This window comes from Amblyomma mixtum, chromosome 5 (genome assembly GCF_055824585.1).
Source record: "Amblyomma mixtum isolate Tamu chromosome 5, ASM5582458v1, whole genome shotgun sequence".
NCBI classification, from domain to species: Eukaryota; Metazoa; Arthropoda; class Arachnida; order Ixodida; family Ixodidae; genus Amblyomma; species Amblyomma mixtum.
Window position 1 is genome coordinate 82,352,803 of NC_143016.1, and position 25,683 is coordinate 82,378,485.

The 25,683-nt window shown below is 43.2% G+C and overlaps 1 protein-coding gene across 2 annotated transcripts; it reads left to right on the top strand.

Moving 5' to 3' along the window:
- The first annotated feature begins 1 nt into the window (after position 1).
- Idh3a (isocitrate dehydrogenase [NAD] subunit alpha, mitochondrial) lies at positions 2–25,317 on the top strand. 2 transcript variants are annotated; one of them, XM_089545316.1, is made up of 10 exons: positions 2–132; positions 948–1,091; positions 4,088–4,260; positions 7,018–7,147; positions 10,571–10,704; positions 12,936–13,038; positions 14,730–14,794; positions 16,104–16,185; positions 19,068–19,220; positions 22,898–25,317. In XM_089545316.1, exons 1-10 carry the CDS (start codon positions 106–108, stop codon positions 22,979–22,981), a joined length of 1,095 nt encoding a protein of 364 aa, XP_089401442.1. In that variant the 5' UTR covers positions 2–105; the 3' UTR covers positions 22,982–25,317. The 2 variants fall into 2 exon arrangements, with proteins under 2 accessions (XP_089401442.1, XP_089401443.1); XM_089545317.1 differs by lacking the exon at positions 2–132 and adding an exon at positions 177–269.
- Positions 25,318–25,683: the final 366 nt, after the last annotated feature.

Sequence of the window (25,683 nt, forward strand, 5' to 3'; positions counted from 1 at the left end):
CTTGAAGCCAAGCAAAAAATGTAGCGAAAATCGGCAGGGGACGGGAGCAACGGGAGTTTCTTTTTGACTCGTGCTCTTGCAGTTTGCAAGCTCCCGGTGTGAAAGATGCCTGCAGTATTTAGAAATGTTTCAGTGAGTGGCTTTTGACCGCATCAACTGCATCCACGCGTTGAGATAGCGTGCTTAACGTTGTTCAACGAAAAAATTAGCTCTGAGTCGTGAACAAAGCTCTTTTCTATTGGCGCCGTTTCGTGCCGGCTGACCTTATGGTGACTTTGTGACTTTCTTCAGGATCTTTAGGTCTTAAATATGCTCGAACGAAGCAAACGATATTCCCAGTAATACTTGCATTTATGCTTAGTTGCTTCAACTTGCTGTGCCTCTCGATTGAAGAGTTCAAACTCGCTACTGATCACGTATCCGCGGAGTATTTTTTTCTAGGACTGTTACACGCTTTAGTCATTTAAGTTACGATCGTTTCGACTAACCGCGCCCGATGTGTGTCATCCTTGTCCACGTGACGACTAACCTGAGACCTTGCGAAAGGCTCTAGTACTACCTTGTGGTATTTATGATCGGTTTTGCTTACCAATCTCGGAAGGTTGCTGCTGTTTGTGTACCACGCTCGTGACGGTGCCTCATAGTGCATATGAGTGTTTCGGTTTAAGTTCTCTTGAAGTCCTGCATCAGGGAAGGATGCAGGCGAACACGGGAAATAGGTCACTGTACGGAGGAGGAGTTGCCTCACCTAAGGGCGTAAAGGTTACGTGAAACAATCACGACCGGCTTTCGTGGAAACGATTCAGCGTCTCGGCGTCGGAATATCAGTGGCGCCTTTCTGCATTTTTTGCATGGTTGTCTGTACTACTTTTCATGGACAAGAGAACATAGCCACAAATGTCTAGAGAGAAGACATCACTGCGTATTGCACCTTTGATCATTTTCAGAGAGCCTTGCTTCAGCGAACCTTGGGAGCAGCAGCTTCGAAGCGGCATGCTTCCACTGAATTCCGCACCGTGACACTTATTCCGGGGGATGGAATTGGCCCGGAGATCTCCAGGGCTGTGCAGGACATATTCAAAGCTGCTGGAGTAAGTATGCAGGGTATGAATTGGACATTAGTAGACATATCTATGACAAAGCTAAGTGCGAACCAATTTGTTATTTGTGTGTGCATGCAAGTGGGTCTGTGGACACACCACAGACGATAAAAAGTATCGACACGACATCAATCACTAGAAGCACTTGGGTCGTACTATGCTTTCTCCCGTGTCAGTCACCACTTGCCTGCAGCTGACGACAAAGGTATAGCTTCGAGCGTACTAGAAAGTTTCTGCTGGTGAGAAGCGGTGCAACTTCAATATGTTTCAGCCGTGCTGGCTGTTTTTAGGAACACATGCTTAATGCATAGATGCATGAATGGAGTAGTAAAACATGGTATGCTGACTCAGTGCAAATGGGTAGTGCTGAAGTACAAGCTTACCCAGCAAAGCCAAATTAAATTTTCAGCACTTGCTGACCGATGGGGCATACATAACATAGTCCCATAATGGCCACGTTGCACAGTACGGCAGAGTGCATCACCAGCAAGGCGAGTAGCTTAAGCATTGAGTTTATCCGCATTGAAACAGAAACAGCCGTGCCGTTGCCTCACATGTCAGCTACGTGCATTATCAACTATGTTGCAAAAAAAGCAGTGTCCTTCGAGAGCTGATGAAAAAAGGGCTAGACTGAAACATTGGAGTGGAACATCAGGTGCCTGTAAACACAGTGGGCCCTACATGCACCTCACTCATTCTTGCTAATTGCTGCATTCTCTTTGGGGAAAGAATTCGCTGTTGAATATTGCAGCTGCTTGTGGAATTTAGCAGTCAGAAGTGTACAGCTTCACTGGTGTCAGGGTTAAAATGCAATAAAAAGAAGGTTTAGGAAGTATTTTTTCTCAGAAATGCGAAAAGGCCTGTGTAGCCATACCTTAGCACACTAGGAAAGCTGTCACAATGTATGCACCATGTACTGTGTGCCTTCACTGTCTATACTGATTTGCAGATGCTCTAGCTTTAAAGAGAGCAATAAATAAAACTCTACCCATGCACAAAATGCACTGCAGTAGAGCTAATGGCAAAGCATTTTATCATCCTGGTTGTGGACCCATTCATTCAGCTGTAATTTTTGACAAAAGTTCATCCATTCAGAATGCTGACCTTCATCACTTTTCTCACCATTTCTACTATCTTTTTTGTCAGACATGTCATATTCTGTTCTGTTTCAGCCATTCTGTTTCAACTTGGCTGTTGAGGTCCCAACACAGAGTACTGTCACACATCAGCATTGCAGCACCCATAAAAGAAAACACGCCGTAATTCAGAGCACTAGTGCTAATGGTCTATATTTAAGTAAGACTCGCGATGGTGACTCTGGCTTCTGCTGATCCCAAGGTTGTGGGATCAAATCCCAGTGGCGGCTGCCGCATCAAGATGGAGGCGAAATGTAAAAATGCCCATGTGCTGTGTATTGTCAGCACACGTTAAAGAACCCCGGTTAGTCCAAAATTAATTCGGAGCTGTCCACTGTGGTGTCTCTCATAGTCAATGTGTCGCTTTTAAAAGGTTACACCCTACATACCTACCTGTGTTGTAAATAAGAAGACTTTAGGAGGCGTGCTTTGGCACTACTGAGAGCATCTTCAGTGTGATGTGAATTGTTTTAGTAAGCTATCAGGCCAACTCCAAAATGCCTCAAATAATTTAAATACTGTTAGCACTAGAACAGCTTGGGAGGACAGATTCAGTGCATGCTTCCTTTGTCGTTTGAAAAAGCTATATTGCTCTGACCACTGCCTGCGACTCTTCATTAGAGGGCCTATGATGAACTCTCCACTTTGTTTTAGTGCGAATAGCACTCTTTAAAAACCCCGGACAAGGAAATCGTGTGAAGCTTGACCTTGAGGGCATCTTCAGTCTTGCAGTCTTTCCTCTCAAGCAGTGGCGCTAGTCAGTGATGCCATATTTCTGTGGATGTTTGTGACACGCCTGGTCAGTAGATGATGTGTTTAAACAAATGCATGAAAGCACATTTGTACATAGGAGTTTAAAAGTGAGTCAAGGGACCCTTAATGGGACACTGAGAGCAACACCCCCCCATTTTGTTCCTTGTAAAAATTGATAGTGTGGCGTCTTTGTGGTTATGTTGATGTTTATTTGGCAGCAAAATTTCTTGCTGAGAAAATTGGATTTAAAAACTGGCCAATTTTTTTTTTCCGTGGCACTTGACTCGCTAGTGATGTCAAGACCTCTGCGATTGCCAGTTGGAAGTGAGAGGTAGTGTAGCCTGTCCTGGTGATACTGCAGTTTGCTTGCAAAAGCAGCTTGTGGCATGACGATGCCTGTGCTTCACTTTTTAACCTTTGTAGAACTTAATTTTTAGTGAAAGTAGACCATTAATCGTTAGAAAATATGGCAATCTATTGGTAAGAGCAAACTTCAGTTTGCCCTCAATGGCCCTTTATAGGTAGTCGCTGAGGTCAGCACTATCTTTGGTTACATGTACTTCAACATGAAGTACAGGAATTTGTTGCTTTTTAGACTGTAAACATATGTGTTGACCCCATGCTGGTGTGCTAGAACACATGTTCAGCATATGCAAATGGTTGCATGCAACTCGAATGTTTTGCACGTGCTACTTGCATGAGGCGTAGACTGAGAGCCGAGTCACCTTTACTGGTGAAGAGCATAGTACGTTATCATTAAGCTTCATGGTGTGATTGCAGATTTGTACTTATAATCGTCCTTCATAATCCATGTAGTTTGGAGATTGGACTTGAATCTTTCAGTGTTACAAAGGCAGGATAGTATTTTGGAAGTCATGATCAAAGTGATGTCGGCACACATATGTGACATGCAGTTTGTAATGAAAGTACTGGAAATTCTTGTAGAATCCGTTTCCTCATAAATTGCTATTTGCATTTTGCTGACTATTGAGCAGTGTGCTTGCCAGAACATCATACCTGTGAGGGAGATTAAATGCTGATCATTGAAATAAGGCAGCAAACAAGTACTAACCCAGTTAAATCTGCTTACCTTGTCAGGTGCCAATCCAGTGGGAAACTGTTGACGTCACGCCAGTCAAGGGCCCCGATGGGAAGTTTGGCATCCCTCAAAAGGCCATCGACTCGGTGAACAAGCACAAGATTGGCCTCAAGGGTCCTCTGATGACCCCCATCGGGAAGGGTCATCGCTCTCTTAACCTTGCACTGAGGCAGTAAGTGCAACTGCTTTTCCTCTCTGTTTGCTCTGCAGTATTGGGACTCGAAAGAACTGTTTTGAACTCGTGGCAAGAATTCCTAAACACTTTAAAAGAGAAGTAGAAACTTTGCCTATATATTGCTACAAGTAGGTTGCTTTCGCTGGAAATTTATTGGCCAAGCTTACTATTTGCTTAGATTTCTCTCTCCCTCCTTTTGCTCTCTTGTGTGGTTATTGCATGGAAACTAGGAAGTGCTGCCTACGTAATGCTGTTTGAAGTTGGGCACAGTCAGAGTGGATACACTGCCGTTTACATTTGCATTCATGTTTATGGACTGATCTGAAGAAAGGGGTGGGGGGGGTCAACCATTCTTCCTGAGCAAGTTTTTCATAACAAACCCATATGCCTCCCTCTCCCCCCTTTTCCTTTTTCTTAAAGGAAGTTTAAGAAATGTATTGTGCAAATAGGACCTCCTCAACCACTTGCCTCAAGAATTGCCCATAAACCCATCCCTGCACTCACTAAGTTTGTGAAGTTATGTGTGCGGTCTGGTGAACAGGTTAGATAGCAAGAGGTGCAGAAGCATTTGTCATTAACTAGATTACATATGGTGCCATGGCAATTAACTTACACTCTAATGAAGCATCTTAGTTCATCAAATTAGTGTTTTGTAGCTGAATTAAAGAGCATAGAAACAAGATTTTGGAAGTGCACCTCATTGCACATTGGCATAAACTTTCCGGTGGCTGTATACAACTGCTTGATGTTCAGTTTGGAGGCTGCAGATTACTGTGCCTGAGACTACCCTGATGACCCCCATTATGAAGGGTCATTGCTCTCCTAAACTTGGGCTGAGCTGTCACGATTGCTCAGTGGTTATGGTGGTCTGCTGTTGACCCGAAAGACACTGGTTCGATCCTGGCCATGGCAGTCACATTCAAATGGAGGCAAAATGTTAGAGGCTTGTGTACTGTGTGATGGCAGTGCACGTTAAAGAAGTCCGGGTGGTCGGAATTATCCGCATTTCATTATGGCGCCCCTCATAGCCTAAGTCTCTTTGGGACATTGCACCCCATAAACCAAATGAAACCTAACCTCGCAGTGAGGCAGTAATAAGCATGGCAGTAAGTAAACCACGCACTCTCAATAATCACGATTTAAGGCCCTAGCTTCCTGTGATTCAGAGAGAAATTGCAGATTTTATCATTTTTCTTGTAATTGTGTGTTAGCAGACACATTGCTTGTTTTACGGTATTTTGTTAGTGGACATCAGTAGGAGTGATAGAATTGAGATCTTATTAATTTCATCCTCTGAATTGTCCTGAAGGGTAAAATCTGGTAAGAAGCGAAATTCTCCTGATGTCTTGATGTGCTTGCTCCCCTGTCCACTCAAGGAAGCTAGCACGTCATGCACTGCAACTCTGGAAGCAACGTGCACATATAGGAAAAGTCACAGTATTGGCATCTATTGAAAGCAGTATTACTGTATTTGCAGGAATATAATGCAGATTTTTTATTTTAATCATCAGCTTCAGAAAGAGTCTCGCATTATATCATGAACTGAGGTGTGAATACATTGTTATAACGAAACGGCTTATAATGAAATTGGGTATATAACTAAGGAATGACGATTCTCCTTGAAAGCTCGGTCAACACAGTCTATAATGAAACTACGTCTATAACGAAGTATTGCTGGGCCCCTTCAACTTTTCTATAACGAGGTTCAAATGTATAGCATTTTTTTTTCACTGTTTTTTGAGATACCCAAAGCGAGCTCACTCACAAGTCTCAAAAGCTGCGCGGAAAAGCCAATTGTCGATGAGCTTGGGCAATCAAGGAGAAGTAACGCGGGACGCTCTATTGAGAGGAAGTTGCTTCAAGCATGGAAGGGAAGTGGTACGGGAAGTTAAAAAGAGAAGGCAGTAAAAGTGTCATGAGGATTAGGGGTCAGGAAAAAAGGGCTAACGGGCGTAGAACTGTGCAGCACAAAACACACAGTAGCAAGGCAAGGAACGGCAGCACAGCGTCCACTACTGAGCGAAGCACCGCATTTTTAACGTGCAGGAGTCTTCCCAAAGAATATTGCAGATTCTTTGTTCTCAACTGGTGGAATTTAAAATTTTCTGCCGCAGAAAATTAGGAGCCTTAATCATGATAGGTGCTCACATTAGTGTAGTAGGTCTCTTAGATACTTTCTTTTGCGGCCTGTCTGCTTGTAACACTTTTCAGTTAACAGTCTTTTAAGCACTTAAATTAAGTATGAATTGGCGTCTGAAGAGAAAAGCAGGCCCAAAATGAGGAAGGAGTTGGGCGTTTTGAAAACACTGAAGTTGGTGTTTCTGCTAAGAGGAAGTAGCACTAGCATTTACTACCAATAAATTTTAAAATCCTCTCTGAACCATCTTATGATGTAAATTATATGTGCAACACAGTAATTTTTTATTACTTTTTTTTATTGCTGCAAATACTGAACTGTATTTGACTTCGCAATGACCCCATGTTGTTCGTGCAGAGAATAAGCTACCAAGGGGAGTAGAGAATGTGGAAGTGAGCATGCTTCGGAGGTGATTTGCAAGCCGTTCGTTTTTCTGTACCTAACATAGTTAAGTGGAAACAGGACTTGCTATTCATGTCCCTTTTATCACCACATTGTGTTTTTATTGCCAAAATAGCAGTCTGGTCTAGCCTTCTTTGCAGTCTTTAAGGCTGCACATCATGCCATGCAAGTGCCGTCATGCCAGTTGTACAGAGACGCTGTGTGATCTCTTGCAGGGCGTTCAGCCTCTATGCGAATGTGAGGCCCTGCCGTTCACTGGAGGGATTTGAGACCCCCTACAGGGATGTGGACGTCGTGACAATCCGTGAAAACACCGAGGGCGAGTACAGTGGCATTGAGCACGAGGCAAGTGGTGGTCTAGGGCATTCTAGGCCACCGTCATCTTCCTTGTCAGCAGAATAGTGAATTCGTAAGGTTTTAGCTCTCTTTTTTTTTTCTTGCCTAGGAAAAAGTACATTGTTCTGGCGGGTATTTATATTATTTGATTTTATATTCATTTTGCTGTTTCTATTCTTAGGGCTACTCTGTGCAGTAAAAGATGATTAATGAGACAGAGTGATACACCAGTTTTCAAGCTATGCAATAAATGCTGCTGCATGTCCTAAGGCACCAAATACATTTTTGCATGGAGTATTAACCTTTTACTGCCCAGTGTCATGAATTCACGACACACCATTTGCATGCCCTATTCTCATTACTGCATGGAGCTTAGATACAAATTTTATTTGTATCAAGATTTATTTGTATCTATTTATTTGTATTTGTATTTATTTGTATCTATAGAATGTTTGGCGTCCCTGTGAACAAGCTGTGGGAAGGGAAAGGGAACAAATGCACGAGTTCCAGCCGGCATCCAAAAATTCCTTGTGTCTCATTTTCTAACAAATGATCTGGGGAAAACAAGAAGACATTTTTTTTTTAATAAAAAAATTGCATACTGTCTCTGGGCCATTGAATTGGTTCGTAGTTTTCGGTTTGGTCTTTCACACAACTCGCTTAGACTAGCTTAGAAATGGAACAAATGCTAATTGTTGCTAACTGGCGGCACACCAATTTCTAGAATTTTGGCAGCGCTAACAAAGTTTTGATATTGGCTTTTGAATGTAGGTACATTAGCTAGTATAATGTGGACGTAATGATGTAATTCTTTGATTTCTTCATAATTTGAGCATTAAAGGGTTGAGGCATTGATCTTTTTTCTTGTACAGTCTTTGTCAAAAGTAACCAGGCAGCCATGACTGCGGAGAAAGTGAAGCGGCAGTGCAGTGGTGACATTGTGGTCATCAGCCCTGGTCAACTTCAAAGATAACCTGCGCAGTGTGAACCTGTGCCATTTCCTATCCTCCTCTAAATGATAACAAGTCTCCTGATAGCATGAGGAACAGCAAGGGTAGCCCGGTAACTTTTGGCCGAGACGGTGCATCTCTCTTCTAACTTGAGTGTCCGCTGCACAGTTTCGCTGTGAATGACTGCAGTAACATTTCTGGCATAAAACTTAGCCATGGACGGTTTCTTTTTATGGCTGTTGATTGATTTAAACCTGCCTACACTGGCACAGCTAGAGCAGCACGAAGTGCCCAGTCACCAGCTGAAATACGTCAGTGTGCCAGATAGATGTGCAGGCTCAAACCTTTGGGCATCTTGTGGACAGGAAGGGATGCGCACTGTCCACGATGGCCATCATTCTTGTTTCAACATTCGCATTAGTAGTAGCTTCTCCAGTGATGTAGTGCTACACACGGTCAGGGGCTCCAGTCTCTCAAGGATAGAACGTTTACAGCTTTGGCCTGGTGGTGCAAAGGAATGTGCATGTTGTAGAAGTATGCAAATATTCAAATATGAATGGGATATGTTTGTTATTAGGTCAGTATTTGATTCTAAAAAAGTTTCGAATACCCAGCATCCACTGAGTGCTGCCGACTTTCATTAATCCGACCGAGGCAAAACCATGGCATCAGTGTAGATTATCTGAAAACAGCGTTTAAAGTGTCAGGAAAGCTTTAGAGAGGCACCCTCTTCGCTTTCTTCTGCGTCGTTTGTCACATGGACCAGTCACATTTGGATGCCGCTAGGCTTGGACCTCACACGAAATTCGCGGAGTGGGCTTTCCCACATACCACATGTGATGAAAACTATGAACAAGATCACCGACCACCTGCTTCAAACACTCGCCACGCAAAAGTGCAGGTTTTCTGTTTGACCCTTCCATAATGTGTTTCATACTGCACGTCCACGCCCATGGCACACGTCCTGTCGCATTCACAACTCTTCTAGCATGAGCTGAGCCGTCTCGTTTTGGTCGGCTGCATTATGCGGGAAAGCGCACTTGCAGAATTTTACACGAGGCTCCCGAAGGGTGGCAGAGTCGAGGTGGCACCAGCAAGGCAAGCGATCGTGTAAAAATCCCACCTATTCGTATGGTGCTCTGTAGCATGTACACATCTGATGTGCACGCAATAGAAAGTGCAACATCGATAAGAGGTCCCCTGTTAGCCTGGCTGCGTAGTTGCGGTTTCTGAGCTTCGCCGTGAGCTTGCAGCGACAGCGGTGACAATCTGCTGCACATTTGCCAGGTGTCTGAACCATGCCATGCACCGCTTTTAAACGGCAGCTGGCGCGTCGCTGGTCATCTCTTTGTTTTTTAGAAGCAGGTTCGCTGTTCTGATGCAGATGTGTGTTCCTGTTGCTTATGTCGACGTGGTTCTACCGAAACGCCAAAACTGCATGGTTGTCACGGGCTGTTCACTATTCGTGTGATGGAGTCGCATTTTCGCATTTTAGGCAGTTTCTTTTTTTGCGGATGAAAAGGATAGGAGGGGGTGAAGATAATGCGACCTTCGGATAATTGGCCATTTCTACGGATACTTCGAAATCAGAATTATTGAGATTTTACTATCAGTCATGTTATTTTTAGTTGCCAGTCTTGTGTCAATTCAATTCATGGATTGCTTTTTGTCACTCATTTCGCATGACCACATTACAGCTTAAATACTGTTATGCGGTTTAATTAAGCAGTATACACTTCTCTCCAAGTGCCGCCGTGGTGGCTCAGTGGCTATGGTGCTCGGCTGCTGACCCAAAAGACGCGGGTTCGATCCCGGCCGCGGCGGCTGGAATTTCTTTGGAGGAGAAATTCTAGAGGCCCGTGTACTGTGCGATGTCAGTGCACGTTAAAGAACCCCAGGTGGTCGAAATTTCCGGAGCCCTCCACTACGGCGTCTCTCATAGTCTTAGTCGCTTTGGGACGTTAAACCCCATAAACCAAACCAACTTCTCTCCAAGTCTTGTTTCTGTGTCTGGTGCTGAGTCAGTCTAGGTTTGTTCATTTCGGTTGCAAAGGTATGCCATGGTGAAAAAAAAAAGGGACATTTGCGTATTTATCTTTATCAGGAAATTTTTTTTTAGTACTGAACAGATGTCTAATATTCGAAGCCTTTTCTTTTTTTCATGTTTGTGTTCAGTTCATATTTGAAAATTTCAGTATTCGCTGGCCCCTAGCATATTTACAATGCAAAATACTGCTTAGTGGGAGTGATGGAGAACATATTGGCATCTCTTAATATACTACCATCATAGTTGAAGAAGCCTATTACACATGAATTGAAATGAAAAAGGTGGTAGCTAACTCTGAGTGGCATTCATATCTTCTGGGACTTGAAGCTCAGGAGTGCTTCTGTACTGCTGTTGTGTCATTAATACTTTATTTATGATCAGTGATCTTATGTCAGCCTGTTTGTTTTGACCTGTATTTTTTGCCTTGTGATCTAGATCGTACCAGGAGTGGTGCAAAGTATCAAGTTGATCACCGAGCCTGCATCAAGGAACATTGCCAACTATGCATTTGAGTATGCCAAGGCCAATAACCGCACGATGGTGACTGCCGTACACAAGGCCAACATCATGTGAGTACTCCTCAGTTCTTGCTTTTTTGTGTTCCGGGGGTGGACCACTGTGTTTCTTTTTTTTTTTTTCTCACAAGGGGAAAATGCAGCTTTGCTTGGGTTCATTGAATTATTTGCAACTGTGCATAAGTAGAGAAAGGCTGAAAAGAAATTTAGCTTATTCAAGTAGTGATCTTTATATTACATCATCATCATCAGCCTGACTACGCCCACTGCAGGGCAAAGGCCTCTCCCATATCTCTCCAATTAACCCTGTCCTTTGCCAGTTGTGACCATCTTATCCTTCTAAACCTCTTAATCTCATCCACCCACCTAACTTTCTGCTGCCCCCTGCTACGCTTGCCTTCTCTTGGAATCCACTCTACTACCCTTAAGGACCAGCGGTTATCTTGCCTTCGCATTACATGCCCTGCCCAAGCCCATTTGTTCCTCTTGATTTCGACTTTATATTACATGATGAGGTAAAGCAAGGTTAAAAGACCATAGCTGAATATTTTTAAATTATCTCATTGAGTATTTTATGCTCTGCCAGTAAATAGGTGCATTCACCACGAAAGAAACTGAAACAGTATTATTGGGGATGGCCCAAACCAAGAGAGAGATGCCGCAAATTGGGCAACTTTTATGACGGTTGCTTTACTAAGGCTGCTTTTTTTGTGCTTTAAAGAAAAAACATTGTAATTGTGGCTACCTAGAGGCCGTAGATTGAACATGCTGCACCTGGTAATGCTGTCTGTTCACATAGCACAGACCAGTTGGCTCCACTGCTGTTACTGTAATAAAAGCATGAGCGGCCATAGTCTTGTGGTCTTCTGGAATTTCTTGTGCTTCCTTTAGAGCATGGAAAAATTCTTAAGATTTTATCTTTATTAGCAGAAGCTACATAATTTGTACTTTCTTTGACGGCCTGTTACTTTGTATTTGGGACTTCTTGCATACAGAGCATAAAAATGTTAATAATTTTAATTTCTGCCCGTATAACTGCGTGAATTACGAGCATACTTGGAAGTAAGTCTCCTCCAACATATCTATCAACACAAGGTCAAATTGTAAGCTGTCAGAGATGTAGGAGGTGTGATGAAAGATATATTTGTGTAAAAGCTAGCCCCCAAAGGCAGAACAGCCAAAAATTTCTGCGGTCGTAAGGGAGCCTTCACAGATGATATTAGCAGCTTTTAATTTTGAACTTGATTTACTGTATGCGCTTGCATTTTTGCACACGGTTTTGTGGTTCCTAGGCATTCAGAAATTATCAAAATTAGCTGAAATCACTTGTCTCATAATCATTTTTTCGTGATGAATATCTCCGCTTTATACATTTCTGTCTTCAGGGGGCCATCAGTGATGAAATCCTGGGAGTTCATAACTATAATGCGACGTTTTCAATGCCTGAGCGTTAGGTGGTTAATTATAACTGATTTGCTATTAGTATGAAATAAAAAAATACTCCTACTTGCACTGAGGGACTGCCAGCAACATTGATTCAGTTTCATTAACTCAAGATGATTGAGGCCTTTTAAATCTTTTGCTTGTGCTGTGCACGACACCCTGCCCAAGATACTAATTACAGGGCAGTAAACGCAAATACATAGAAGTTTACAGATTGAGCAGCTCTCCGTTTATAATAATGTCTCATGAATGCTGGCTGGCTGGTCAACCTTTACTGCATGACTGACCGCAGTGACTGATGGACATGGGCGTAGACACAAAGTACAGAGCATGTGGTTTGCTAGGCTGTTCTTTAGAGTGCGCCATAAATCCATTCTGCTTATCATGCTGCACCATTATCTGCTACTGGGCAGAGGTGACCGACAATTGAGAATGAAAGTGAACTGCTGATAGCAGCTTGTCGTGATTATGGCACTCCTTATGTGTGCACATTTTTGTCCATCTTTACTTAGCAGGCAATTGCACTGCTTTATGATAAGCGCTGTAAATTGCAGTAGACTGAAGATAGCAGCTGGGCGGGCTAAAGTCACTCTGTCAGGCAACTTGTGAGCATGCAAGCTTGCTCTCTTAATTGACTGCTGTATACTGTCACATGACATTTGCGAACAGACTTGTTGGTGCTCGCAAGATGGCGTTTAAAAAAAAAAGGAAGACTTGAGAGTCGTACCTCATCTGTGCTCTGCTCTGTGGACTTCACTTTCATGAGTGCTATGGCCCATCAAGCTGAGCGAGTTCTTGAAGCTTTTTTTTTGTGTGTGTGTGTGCGTCTCTTGCCTTGACAGGCGGATGTCTGACGGCCTTTTCCTTCACTGCTGTCGGGAAGCTGCGGAGAAAAACCCTTCCATCAAGTACAACGAAATGTACCTGGACACGCTGTGCCTCAATGTGAGTCTCTTGCCTCGTTTTTAAGAAATTCTTTGATTGTGTAAACTGGTTCTCAGCAATGGGCTGCCTGTTCAGCTCTATAAGGCTTGTACTGCCTTTTCCCCTACCCTATGAAGGCAGTGAATTCAGCATTGTCCAGTGCTTGCTTGAAATAAACTGAAGGAACCTCTATATCGCATTGTTTCAATTTTAGCCATGCCCATCGCGTAATGTTGAAATACAGCTGGCAGCTATCAACGTGTGGCAGAGCTGTTTTCTGGCATCATGGAAGGCATGAAGAGCCAAATTTGCTAGGCTGTTGTTCTCTGAAACATGAATATCTACAAATCTCTTGTTCTGCACTGTTTCTCTCTCTCTCTCTCCTTTTTTTTGTACTTTGAAGATGTTGTTTCCTGTCTTGAAAAAAATTGGGCTTATCATTTGTTTTAGGTTAGCACCTGTTATGCAAGGAACCAGGAATGAAGTTTTTCGTATTTGAGACTGTAAACTAAGTAGTTGTAGTGTTGATATATTTGAATCTCAGTTATTCTCTCACTGACTTGAATGGGACAAAAATTTGTTTGAATTATGCGAAGTTCAAATAAAGGCTTTTTCTAAAGCTCCCATTGTTGGTGGAACCATTGAGCAAATTTGAACTTACCAGAAGTGCTGATAAAATAAGTTTGTATTAAAGGGACACTGAGGAGAGCTCTATTAATATTTTTTTTATAGCAAAATCCGATAGTTCGGCATCTCATGACTTTGTTGCTGCTTGGCCAGCAGCGAAAGATGCATTTATTTCTAAGAAATTTGGATTCGAAGTTGAAAAAGTTTTTCCCGCCGCTCTGATTCAAACTTGGGATTCTCCTGTGACGACGCAGGACTAAGTGACGTGAAACATGACGTGAACACGACGTAACGCAGACTCCGTGATTTCTGGCGGCCAGCAGTGCGGCCCAGCAGCAGCCGAAAAGAAAGCTACCGCCGGCCGCACGTTGAAGGCATCTATCGGCTATTGCGGCCGTCGCTTCGTTTACGTTTGCACCGGCGTTTTGCCAGCGTTACAATGGATCCCGTTCTCGAAGTCGTCAACGAAGTTCTCGCAAATAGACACCTTTAGCATACCGTGTACCTTGTTTACCGTTAGCGGAATACCGGAAGCCCGCATACCGCTGTGATCAGGCGCTGATTGGTCCCGGCGCTGCAGGAGCGCACGTAGCCTTCGGGTACGTGGTGCCATCTGGCGACGTCAAGGAGATTTGCGCATGCATTTGCTGCGCCTCAGTGATTCATGACTTCTCGTGTCCTAGTGTTGCTAGAACTATTGGTTCTAGCAACACTGTTTTGTCCTATGACGTCATGAAGCTTGTACTTGCGAGTTTGGCCTGTGGCGGCGATACCTGTATTTTGGTTCTTGCTCTTTTCTACGTTACAAGAGATTTGTTGTCAGTATGAATGGCGTTTTTGTAATCAGGAGCTGGTATTCTGTCCATGCAAGTCAACTTCAATTTCTCCTCAGTGTCCCTTTAATGAGAGCCCACTGTGGCTTGTACTGGGTGCAAAGGAAAGTGGGTGCTCAAAGGGTTTAACTTCTGTGCGGATGCTGCCATTGCTGTCTGTCATCAGGGTGTTGGTGCCTTTTCATCTCTGCAGTACATTTTGTTTTGCGCATTTTATAATTATTTTGTGTTTATTTATTCTGGTCCCCACAGATGGTTCAGGATCCATCCAAATTCGACGTTCTTGTGATGCCAAACCTGTATGGAGACATCCTTAGGTAAGTTTGTTAGTTTGATGTGGATTGTTATACACATACACACACAGGGTGTCCCAGCTAACTTGGACCAAAATTTATAAAAAGAACTAAGCGTTCTTCAGAACTGAAATCACATAGATGTTGTTAGGGTTTATCTAAAGTTACAGTACCATTTTTTTCGTTCCTTCTATGTGAATAATTTGTCAAGATAAATAAATAAACTTTTTAAATATAGCTTGAACCATTCAGGCATCAATAGGAAAGTTGTGGAGCTCCACAAATATTGTCCAACCCAGGCACTTCCAACGAGATAGACTTAGCATGGCCGTTTTTATTCGGAAAAGAAACGAAAAACTGCGGAGTTTAAAAAATACCACATGACGACGCGCTCCATGCACCCAGATGCGTCGTGATTACTGTGCTCTCATCCGTGTTTTGTAAAAAACATCACTCACTTCGCGCCTTTTGCGCTGCCCAAGACAGTGCTTGGTTCCAAGATAAGTGCCAGTGGGTTCGGGCGGCATTTGAAAGAAAGCGCCTTGGCAGGTCTATTAGTGTTGTAGGAACTGTTTATGGGTTTGCTTTGCGATGTATTTGCATGTCTTTTTGGTTGGCTTCAGTATGCCAAATTGATCTGCGGCCCGTGCTGTTATATAGGCTAGTGCGACAATACTAAGCCATTCAGGTGATTTTTGTCTCAGTGAGTACCGCTGTAGACAATCAGACTGTCTTTCCGTACGGCATTACTGATGACATCACAGGTTGTGTTAGAGGACATTCAATGCGAGGGCCACACGCAAAAAGGGTTTCTTATGAGTGGAGTGTGCTTAAATGCACATCAGAAGTAGTGGGCAGAATCTGTGGCTAAACTAAAGTTTTTGTAAGCAGGTTGGCAGGCTATGAAACTGTCATTAGCGTTGCTTTCAGTGACTGCAGACTTTTTTGTCAGCAGCTAGTCCTAATGGTTGTGGATTCTTTCTAGATGTTCATAATTCATCACCATGTTATTACAACTTCGTTACATTGAACATCAGTGTTTAGGGGTGATATGTTGTCACAGAGTAATCTGACACAACGTTTTGTTTTGCCTACAGCTTAAAGTAAAGAGAGTAAAAGTTAGTGGAAAGCACAGAGGAAGTAAAATTCAACCTTTAATAGTTGGAGTTAAAGCTGTTGATGTGTGTGAAGTGTGGTGCCTTTCAACTCTAAAGCAAGCAAGAAGCTCCATGCATAAAATGTCATCAAAGTGCCACACATGATGTTTAGTTTACAGGGTTGCAACAGTGTCTGGCTTGGCTGTACACATTTCGTGTTATCCTGTCCATTGCAGTGATTTATGCGCCGGTCTTGTTGGGGGGCTTGGCGTGACACCAAGTGGGAACATTGGTTACGACGGAGCCATTTTTGAGTCGGTAAGCATTGATTACTGAACCATTTCAGTGGTACAAGTTTTTCTTTCTCAGAGAAATTCTATACCCTGAGACATTTGTTAAAAGTGGTTGAAGGCAACCTTTGTTTCATTTTGAAGTGAAAGGTCATCGACCTAGTGAGGCTTGTATGTACAAAACTCTCTCACAGAGCAGCAGCAGTAAAATTGGGCAGATGTTTCTAGTTATTCCTATCTCATGAGTACGAATATGTTTAATTTACTTTTTTGTGAGTACTCCTTATCTAAATTTCAAAAAAAAAAACAGCAAAGAGTAGGCGGACGCCTGGGTTTCTTACATATTCATACAGTTCATACCCTCTGCGGTGGCTCAGTGGTTACGGCACTTGGCTGCTGACTTGAAAGACGTGAGTTCGATCCTGGCCGCAGCGGCTGAATTTCCATGGAGGCGAAATTCTTGAGGCCCGCGTACGATGCGATGTCAGTGCACGTTAAAGAACCCCAGGTGGTCGAAATTTCCGGAGCCCTTCACTACGACACCCCTCGTAGCCTGCGTTGCTTTGCAACGTTAAACCCCAATAAACCAGTAAACAAATCGTACTGAGTTAAGCTAGACGTGGTTGGACTAAGCAACTCAATGCCATTGCATGAGTCTCATGAAGCACAGGTAGCCATGGTAGTTTCTGTTATCCTGTTCCGTTTCTTCCTTTTTTTTCTGGCCAAAACAGGCGTTACAAGCCTTTTCAGACCAAAGTATTTAGGGTAGAGGTGCTTAGGGTAGAAAAAGCATGGCATTTACAGGCCAAAAGAATGTGGGTTGAAATTATATTCCTTTATCTTTTTCCTAATGTATCATACCAGGTGACTCACTCTGTCATTTTTTATAATAGACTTCAATTATTTATTGTGGCCTAAGGTGTCCTTTCTTTCTCTGCTTGACATTTTTTCTTAGTTTTAGCATAATTTTGCCGTGTTTTTAAAAGTCTTTTGAGGGGCCCATGTTCTTTAAACTCCTTACTTTGACCTTACTGCACAAAATTATGAGGAGATAGGTACCTTATGGTAGTGTGAAAGCAGCTAAGGAATGTTTTGTTGACGTTTGGCATGTGTCAGTGGGCACAGTTTGTTCAAACTAGCTGTGCTGCAGGCAAATCTGTTGCACACTGTGGAGAACCATAAAGATGAAACACCAGTAGCTTGCTGGAGGACCCATTTCAGAAAAATCCCGCAAAGAAAAATTGGCTCCTGCACTATGCCTTACTAACTGTGCGGTATTTTAGTAGTTGCGCATAGGGTTAGCTAATCAATGACTAAACTCATCTTCTGAACCCTGTTCAGAGTGTTCCACACATGAGAACTGCGTGCAACTGGCCGAAATCTTATTATCTGCTACCACAAGTGGCCGTCGCACGCAACCAGTCATGGACAGTTCTTACTTGCAGGCAGCTTTGTGTGTTCAGTTCTTGTTTAACGTTTTAGTGTGATAGCAGTGATGATGACAGCAGAGTTGTCCAAGATCTTCGGTTGAGTGTGGGCGAAATGGAAGCTCTACTTTGTCTGACGAGACAGTTCTCCACCCGCAAGGACACTGCTGACCAGCCTTAACAGTGCATATCTGTATTGAAAATTTATTTTTATTTTGAATAGAATTTTAATCCACTTCAAATTTCAAATGCATCGTTTGTTTTAATCCTTGGGGAAGATGATCAAATGTTCAGGGGAATCCCCCAAGATGAAGTAGATTTGTAATAAGGGAGTAATTACTCATTGACATCCACCCAAGTGCAGCCATACGGCTACAAAGGAAAGCTATACAGCTTTCTCAGAAACTTCGCAGTTAAAGAAAAATTTGTCCCTGGACCCCGGACCAGGACGAATTTTTCTTTAACTGCGAAGTTTCTGAGAAAGCTGTTTAGCTTTCCTTTGTAGCCGTATGGTTGCGCTTGGGTGGATGCCAATGAGTAATTACTCCCTTATTACAATCCTTGGGGAACTTGAACTGACCTGAATCTACGGAAGTCTTTTTTTGTGCACATACATTCAGCTGGAGTACTTTTGCTTTCAAAGTTTAAGAGACAGTCGTCGTAAGTGTCCAAATTTTCTTGCTCTGCTCTGTCTTGTGTATCGCCTACGTGCACATGCAAGTATACGTGCCAGAGTATGTGCCTGCAATGTCAGACGGCGCATTACTTGCTGTCAAAAATACATTCAGCAAGCATGTTATGGTGTGAAATCACTGCTATTCTTATATTTGCGAGCTGTCTTTGAGCAGACAGGACATGCTCATTCGCATAAAATGCTATCACATAGAGCTCACATAGCCTCGCAAATGTACGGAGAGCAGGGATTTTGCCTGTTACAAATGCGGCGCCAGCCAGGCAAAGATTGTTCATTAAGTGGGCAGAGAGCAGCAAATTTAGATGTTACACGAGTTGGGTACTGGTTTTCTTCTCTCGAGACGCCCACTGTCAAAATGTGGGCCTTCTACACCACTCTAGAAATTGAACAGTAAAGGCCATGAAGCTCAGTCATGACTTGTCGTAGTGCCTTAGCCTTTACATGTAAGGGTTGACCTCGACAGAACCCAGTGGGTACATGGCATATTTACAGCGTATAAGAGTGATATGACATTGCTGCAATCATGAAATGCCACACATGTCTTTCTATGCTTTTGCGTCAAGTAGCACGCCACTGGCTGGTGTTGGCATGCATTCTGGGGCATGCATTTACCAGTTCCTTGGTGTTTTGCTGGCTTTGTCTTTGACAGGGAGCATTCTCATCGAAATAAATGCCATTGCCTGAATTGAATGCTGTTAAATAACATAGTCTACACAGTAACCTGAGCAGGAAACAGAAAATATATATTTTTTTCAACTCATGCATAGCGTGCTTGGTAATGTCATGCAGGTCCACGGGACGGCACCCGACATTGCTGGCCAGAACAAGGCCAACCCAACGGCGCTTCTGCTCAGTGCCGTCATGATGCTGCGCCACATGAAGCTCACAAACTTCGCCGACGTCATTGAGGCGGCATGCCTCGACACCATCCGGGAAGGAAAGGTAATAATGGCCAAACGGAGCAGTGTCATTTTACGCCAGCAGAGAATAGCGCACAGGCCTCTCACAACGGCCCATGCGAGATGCTTTTTCTGACCATTGGTCTTCCTCCGTTAGGATCTAACTTTGCTGCATCCACTGTCAAATCTGTCAGCATCTTATGCTATGGAAATAGTGACATTGCATATGCATGTGAATGCATCTGTGTGCTTCTAGAGAAAAGTTAGAGAGCTTGGTTATCCTGCTTCTGTGCTCAAGCCATGGACCACTGCTAGCTACCTCGTGGTAGCATGGGATGATAACTGCGGACATCAATTGAGACTTCAACCATGAAAGTGTGGGAGAATGGATTGGAGTTTCACATACTATGCCAGGGGCGATCGTCGGTGGGCACGAACGCCGCGAAAACTGTGAAAGGATAACTTGCGTGTGCAGGTACCAGTGGAGTAAGAGCCGAAGCACCGAACAAGTGGTGTGAAAAATCCATCATCTTAGTACTGTGGGACGGTCGGGGTGGCGGAACCTGGCTTGGGGGAGGGGATCCTAGTCGAGCCCCTGTAGGTTTTCCCTGTCTCAGACGGTCGGAGATTGCCCACAAAACGTTCTCTGTGATGCGGGAGTACGCTCGACGCCGAGGGCCCACTATTGGTGGACTGAGTGCTCGCCCTTCAAGGAGGCCTGAAAAGGAACTCAGGATCAAATCAAACCAAATCTGGTCAAAATCCCTGCTGTCCCCAATCCCACCTAAATCCCATAACCCAAACCAACTTCCAATTTCCCATCCATTTGCCCATCCCTTCCGCTACTTCCCAGGGGAGATCAGGGGAGTCTCCCTGGGCCCGCTCCCCCTGTTGTGGGTCGCTACAGTAGCATTTTCCCTTTTATTTTATTTTTCCACCCACGGGTGGCGAAAATATATTTTGCCTACGAGCCTATTCTTTTATTTTCCAATTGGGTTAAGCCTGTTGTGCGTACGCGGTGCAGGCAGGGGCATATTATTTTTATTTCCTTTTGGTTGCCCCAACCTAACAAATGCTAGTGTTCTATGTCAAACAATCTTACAAGGGACAGGGCAGGCATCAATTTCGCTCCTCGCCATGTCGCCACATCGATTGACAACTCAAAGGGGAATGTTATTTCAGGGTGCCTAAAAGGAACCTTTGAATTGAATGCCAGATGTGACTGTCTCTAGGCATAGTATTAATCACGAGCCACCACAGCAGTGGCCTAGTGGTTTCAGCATCCGCCTCACATGCAGGAGGTGAGGGTTCGATCCCCCAGTGGCGCCGGGTACCCTCCGGTGACACAATGGGTGTAAGCTTTCCCCTGGCCTGGTGCTTGGCTTGGGGGTGAAATGCTTGGAAAATGGTTCTCTGACACCACCTTGAATCAATGATAAACACCCCTTGGCACTATTTGGCCACAGATGGCCTTGCGGCAGAAAAATTTATTATCATCATCAGAAGCATTAGTCACCGACCTAGCTTGCAAGATGGAAGCTGATGGTAATGCAGCTGATTCAGAGCTAACAGTAGCCGCTATGAAAGCTGACTTGAGGATACTCGAAAGGAGTCTCAAATTTAGATGCCTCTTGCACTTCATCAACATAATTGTGCATGAAGCAGAATCGTCATTGAGTATATATAGGCCACGAGGTGCTTGTAACCTTTGCTCACTAATATCGGCTAGCGTGTTGCCAAGCTTGTGCATCCTTTTCAAGGGAAAGAGCAGCAGAGAATTGGGATAGTCGCGGTTACCTTACATTGTTTTAACTTTTGCTTGATGTGCATTCGACTTTGTTTCAACAGCAGGCATAAGTCCAATGGAAACTACTTTGATAACGAAATTTATTTATTCATTATTTTTTGCACCTAGTGAGTGGTGCTTGAGATTTAGCGATTTACTGTGTAAATCGCGCTCTCATAATTGGCTGCATGTATCTATTCCAGGCTGCACCTGAAGACAGTGCTGAAATAAGTTTTTTTTTTTCATTTGTTTCAGAGACTTTTGTCTGCTGGTGTACATGTTGTATCCCACTACAGGGGGAAAACTTACTGCGTAATAATATAGCTAAACAGAAGTTTAATCAGACTTATAACGATAGGGATAAAAGATGTGTTCATGCATACTTTTCATGTCACTTTTTTTTCACTTGGCGATACTCGTATACCCTGGCACTCACTCACTCACTGGTTCAGCAGCCAGTCTCACCCACAGCCCTTCTCACTTGACGTTGCTTAAATCCCCATTTATTATTGCTTCAGTGATATGTGTTGGTATCAGAGAGTGTGGTGGGAGGGATGGTTAATTCACCGTGTACTCATCACAAGAACTCCTACCAACAGGTGCAAGACACCCATATGGTTGACAGAGGCACACTTGCATCTACAATAAGGGAGTGATTACTCATTAGCATCCACCCAACTACAGTCATATGGCTACAAAGGAAAGCTATACTGCTTTTACAGAAATTTCGTTACTAAACAAAAATTCATGTTGGTCCGGGGTTCGAACCCGGGACGACCACCTGACCGGGGAAGTGCTGTAACAGCTGAGCTAGCTGGCACAGCTAGCACATGGTAGGGCGAAAGTGAATTCTCCTTGAACTACAAAGTTTCTGTGGAAGCTGTATAACATTCCTTTGAAATTATATGGCTGGCTTGTTTAGATACTAATGAGTAATTACTCCCTTATTACAAACCTGCTCCACTTTGGGGGATTCCTCTAAACATTGCACCAACACTGTTCCCTCTTTGAGTTGTTGATCAATTTGCTCTCGCCCTACCATATGTTAACCGTCCCGGTTAGCTCAGTTGGTAGAGTAACTGCCTCGGTGAGGCGGGAGTCTCGGGTTCAAACCACAGACTAGGGCGATTTCTTTACTGCGAAGTTTCTCTGGAAGCTTTCCTCTGTGCGCGTGGGTGGATGCTGATGAGTAATTGCTCCCTTATTGGAAATCTACTCCACCTTGGGGATTCCCTTTAACACTGGGCCAACTCACATATATAATACACATTCAACCAATTGAAAGCAACGGAATGAAAGTAACAATATAAGCATTTGCATGCATACACTGACTGCAGGTGCTTTGTCTGTAATGTGCCAAGGTGCGCTTTTGTGATTCCCTTTGTGTACACTGTCAGTAGCCTGCATTTCATTGCTCTTGGGAATCGTATGAAAGAAGCCAACAGCCACAGAAACCAAGGGGCACAGGGGATTTTTAATTTATTTTGTGGTGTTGATCAATTTAGAACATTACTGAATATGTTATCGCTTAAAGCTAATTGATTAGAAAAGCAGAAGAAAAAACAACCACATGCCGCCGGTGGGATCCGAACCCACGACCTCCGAATTACGTGTGGACCTGTACATTGCTTTCTTTCTTTTTTTTGTAAGCAGTTTGCACGTCTAAGTTCGAATTAGTTGAAACAAGACAGGTTTTCACCGCTGTAAAGCGACAGCATGCCTGTGACCAGCTACTTTTGTAAATAAGGTTTTATTCAGAACCATTGGAATGACCTTCTTTATGTGAAGCTATTGTTTTGGTTGCAAATAAAAGTGTGTATTGGTGTATTTTTTTTAACAATTTGTTTTTCTCTAACATATTTTCAGTTGAGAATCTTTTTGCGGGCATCTGCTTATGGATTTTTAATGCCTTTTTCTGTCTTTTTTACCCTCAGTACCTCACTGCTGATCTGGGTGGCAATGCAACGTGCTCCGACTTCACATCGGAAATCTGTTCCAAGGTGGTTGCTGCAAAGTAACCGTCGTAGCAAGATCTAAATCACCATCACTGGCCAGGAGAAACAGTCTTTCATAATGACACCTATGCTGTAGGGAAGAGCTCAGTAGAAATGCTGCATTTTTGGTTTTGTTGGCGCTCCTTCTGCAGTGTATGTTTTTTCCCCTCGCATTGATTCAGTGATATTTCACTGTTGGCTGCGGAAGGTAGTGGTCCCAGCAGCTGTGAATTTGTATGAAAAAAATACATACGCCTAATTAGGCACGTAGTCTATGTCACAATCTTGTGTTATGACTTTTTAATGGAGGCAGTTGTTAATGAACGAGTTGCCTGGACTCCAAGCGACTCCACGATAGATACCTAGAACATCAAGGTCCGGGTAGTGTGTGGAAATTGGAGGCTTCACATGAGATGTAAGGAGGTCTCCAAACCATGCAGTCTTAAATGCTTTTTTTTTTGTTTCGTAAATCATGCTTAGGCAGGGGAGTGTTGTGCATTGAAATGTGAAGACCTTCAAGTACCGGTGAACCCCAAGATTTAGGCTTCAAGTGTTGCTCTGTGTTTTGTTAAAATGTTTTGTGTAAAGTTGCTTTCTCCATTAATGGCAGATCGCTCAGCTCTGCCATTTGAGGTATACCATCGTTAGCGGGTAGACTGTTAATTGCTGCAGAAATGCCGCAGAGCAACAAGAGCATTGAACATCATTTTGGAATTTAATTGCTGTACAAAAAAAACCCTTAGCTACTTTTTTATGAACTTACTTGCGGAGAGTATGACCAGACACTGGTTATGAGTCGGGCATTGTGAGAATTGCGTTAGGGCTTGGAAGTGGCTTTGATTATGCTAGACAATGTCTTCAATCTACTGAAGCAAAATACGTCTGATATGTAGAAGTAGTTACAAAGATGCTTTTGTTGAAGCGTTCGTAGATGTTCCAAAAGGTGTAACTGTTTTTCTATTGTCCATTCTGTTATTACCATGGGCATTGTTGGAAACCAAGTCTCTTCTTTTTGCTACCCTTTATTTTCTATATTCTATATGAAAGTGGAAGTCAAATGTTTTCCTCTTGATGATCATTGTCGATACGCACTTTCCTCGGCCATCTGAAAGGCAAACTGGGCATTGTTAAATCTTTTAGTCTGGTCACTGATCACTTCTTTGTGTGTTGATGTTACTGCACAGATTTGACTTGTATATTAAAATATACTGTCTAGGTTGTACCACCCCGAGTTAGCTTTATTAGACACAGTCTAAGTTCTGTCTGCTCCTTTTTTTTTTTTAATGCAACAGAAAAAAAAAAGGTGAGGGAAAGCTGCTCTCACAAAAACATTTCGTTGTCTGCTACATGTCATGTCTTGTGTGATACGTATTTATATTATCTTTACCACCTGTATTGCTTTATGGACACAGCTTTGCTTTGGAAACACTTATGGAGCTCAACTTTTTAATTGTGACTTAACTGTTGCTTGAAATAATTGTGCTACTCGTCTCAATCCTCATCTCTGCTGTTTACAAGCAGTCTGTTTTTCCTTTTCTTTTTCTTTGTAACCTTTGTGGTACTTGTCAAAGGAGATTATTTGCCATAGTGCATGAAAGTAGAGACAGGGTTCGTGCTATGAATTGTGCAAAGATATGTTTCAGGAGCAATTTTTTGATTATTATTTGAGCATGGGTGACTTGATACGTACTTTAGCATGTGTAATAAATTGTTGATAGGAAAAATTTTATAAATCTCTCTGAAATGCATCAAAAAATGCATTGCTTATATAGGTAAGGGATGTATTGGAAGTGTTACACTGTTGCAGCTTAGTGATACAGTTGAAGCACGGAACTAATACTGTGCACTTTTCAAAGTCTCTGCATGCCTCGTAGCTTCCTCAGCACTGCACGGAACTTCTGAAATGGAGTATGGTTTCTCCAGTCTTACGCATTCAAAGATAGTGCAAAGGTGGATTTTCTGGGTGCGTTGCCTTGCGTTCTGTGTTTACCAACAATACTTCTTTACGTTGCACTGAAAGCGTGTCTCCTCCTTTCATCTTTTTGGGCCACGTTGCCAGCTTTGTGGAAAGTCTGAATGCACAAAATTCGTATCTTAATGCGTCGGTCGTTTCGTCTCACCAGGCAGAGAGCAGCTGTGCAGTAAATTAAGCGTCAGTTAATCCTAGATTGCTTAGCTCACGTCGCCTAGTCTTTCAATACATGCCTGAATATGCAGTCAAGATGACAAACAGGGGAGCTTACGATGTCTGCTCCCAGTACTTTTTGCGGCTCTGTTTATTCTAGAGCAGTTTTGATGTCTCCACTGTAACTAGATCCTGCTTGCATAAATAAAATTGATGCACAGTACATTTACTGAAAGTTGCCGAGTCAGTCTTTTCTTGCACACGTCCTTGATGGAACTATTTCTATCTCGTCTCCAGCTGAAAACAACACCGAAACATTTGCTGAAGTGTATACTGCTGTGATGCTAGCTTTGTTGACATGCGTGTTAGGGGCTAGTGCTTGTTAATTCTCTTAACAGAACGTGATATCTTGCTTGTGGGCCTCTAGCCCTGCCCTCTACATCTGACTGAGACTAGTCGGTCGCCCTGAATAAAAGCACACCATCAAAACAGAACAGCCTTCCAAGCATGCATGCATGGGATGAGTGTTGAGTTAGCCACCATTAAACCTCATCCAAATATGATGAATAGAGTCACTAGCAGTGAGAAATGCTGATCCAGA

Excerpts from the sequence above, each read along its gene's own strand:
- Idh3a (XM_089545316.1), top strand. The coding sequence starts at position 106 with ATGCCTGCAGTATTTAGAAATGTTTCA. Across the intron at positions 1,092-4,087 it reads ACATATTCAAAGCTGCTGGA|GTGCCAATCCAGTGGGAAAC; the intron begins GTAAGTATGCAG and ends TTACCTTGTCAG. Across the intron at positions 4,261-7,017 it reads CTTAACCTTGCACTGAGGCA|GGCGTTCAGCCTCTATGCGA; the intron begins GTAAGTGCAACT and ends GATCTCTTGCAG.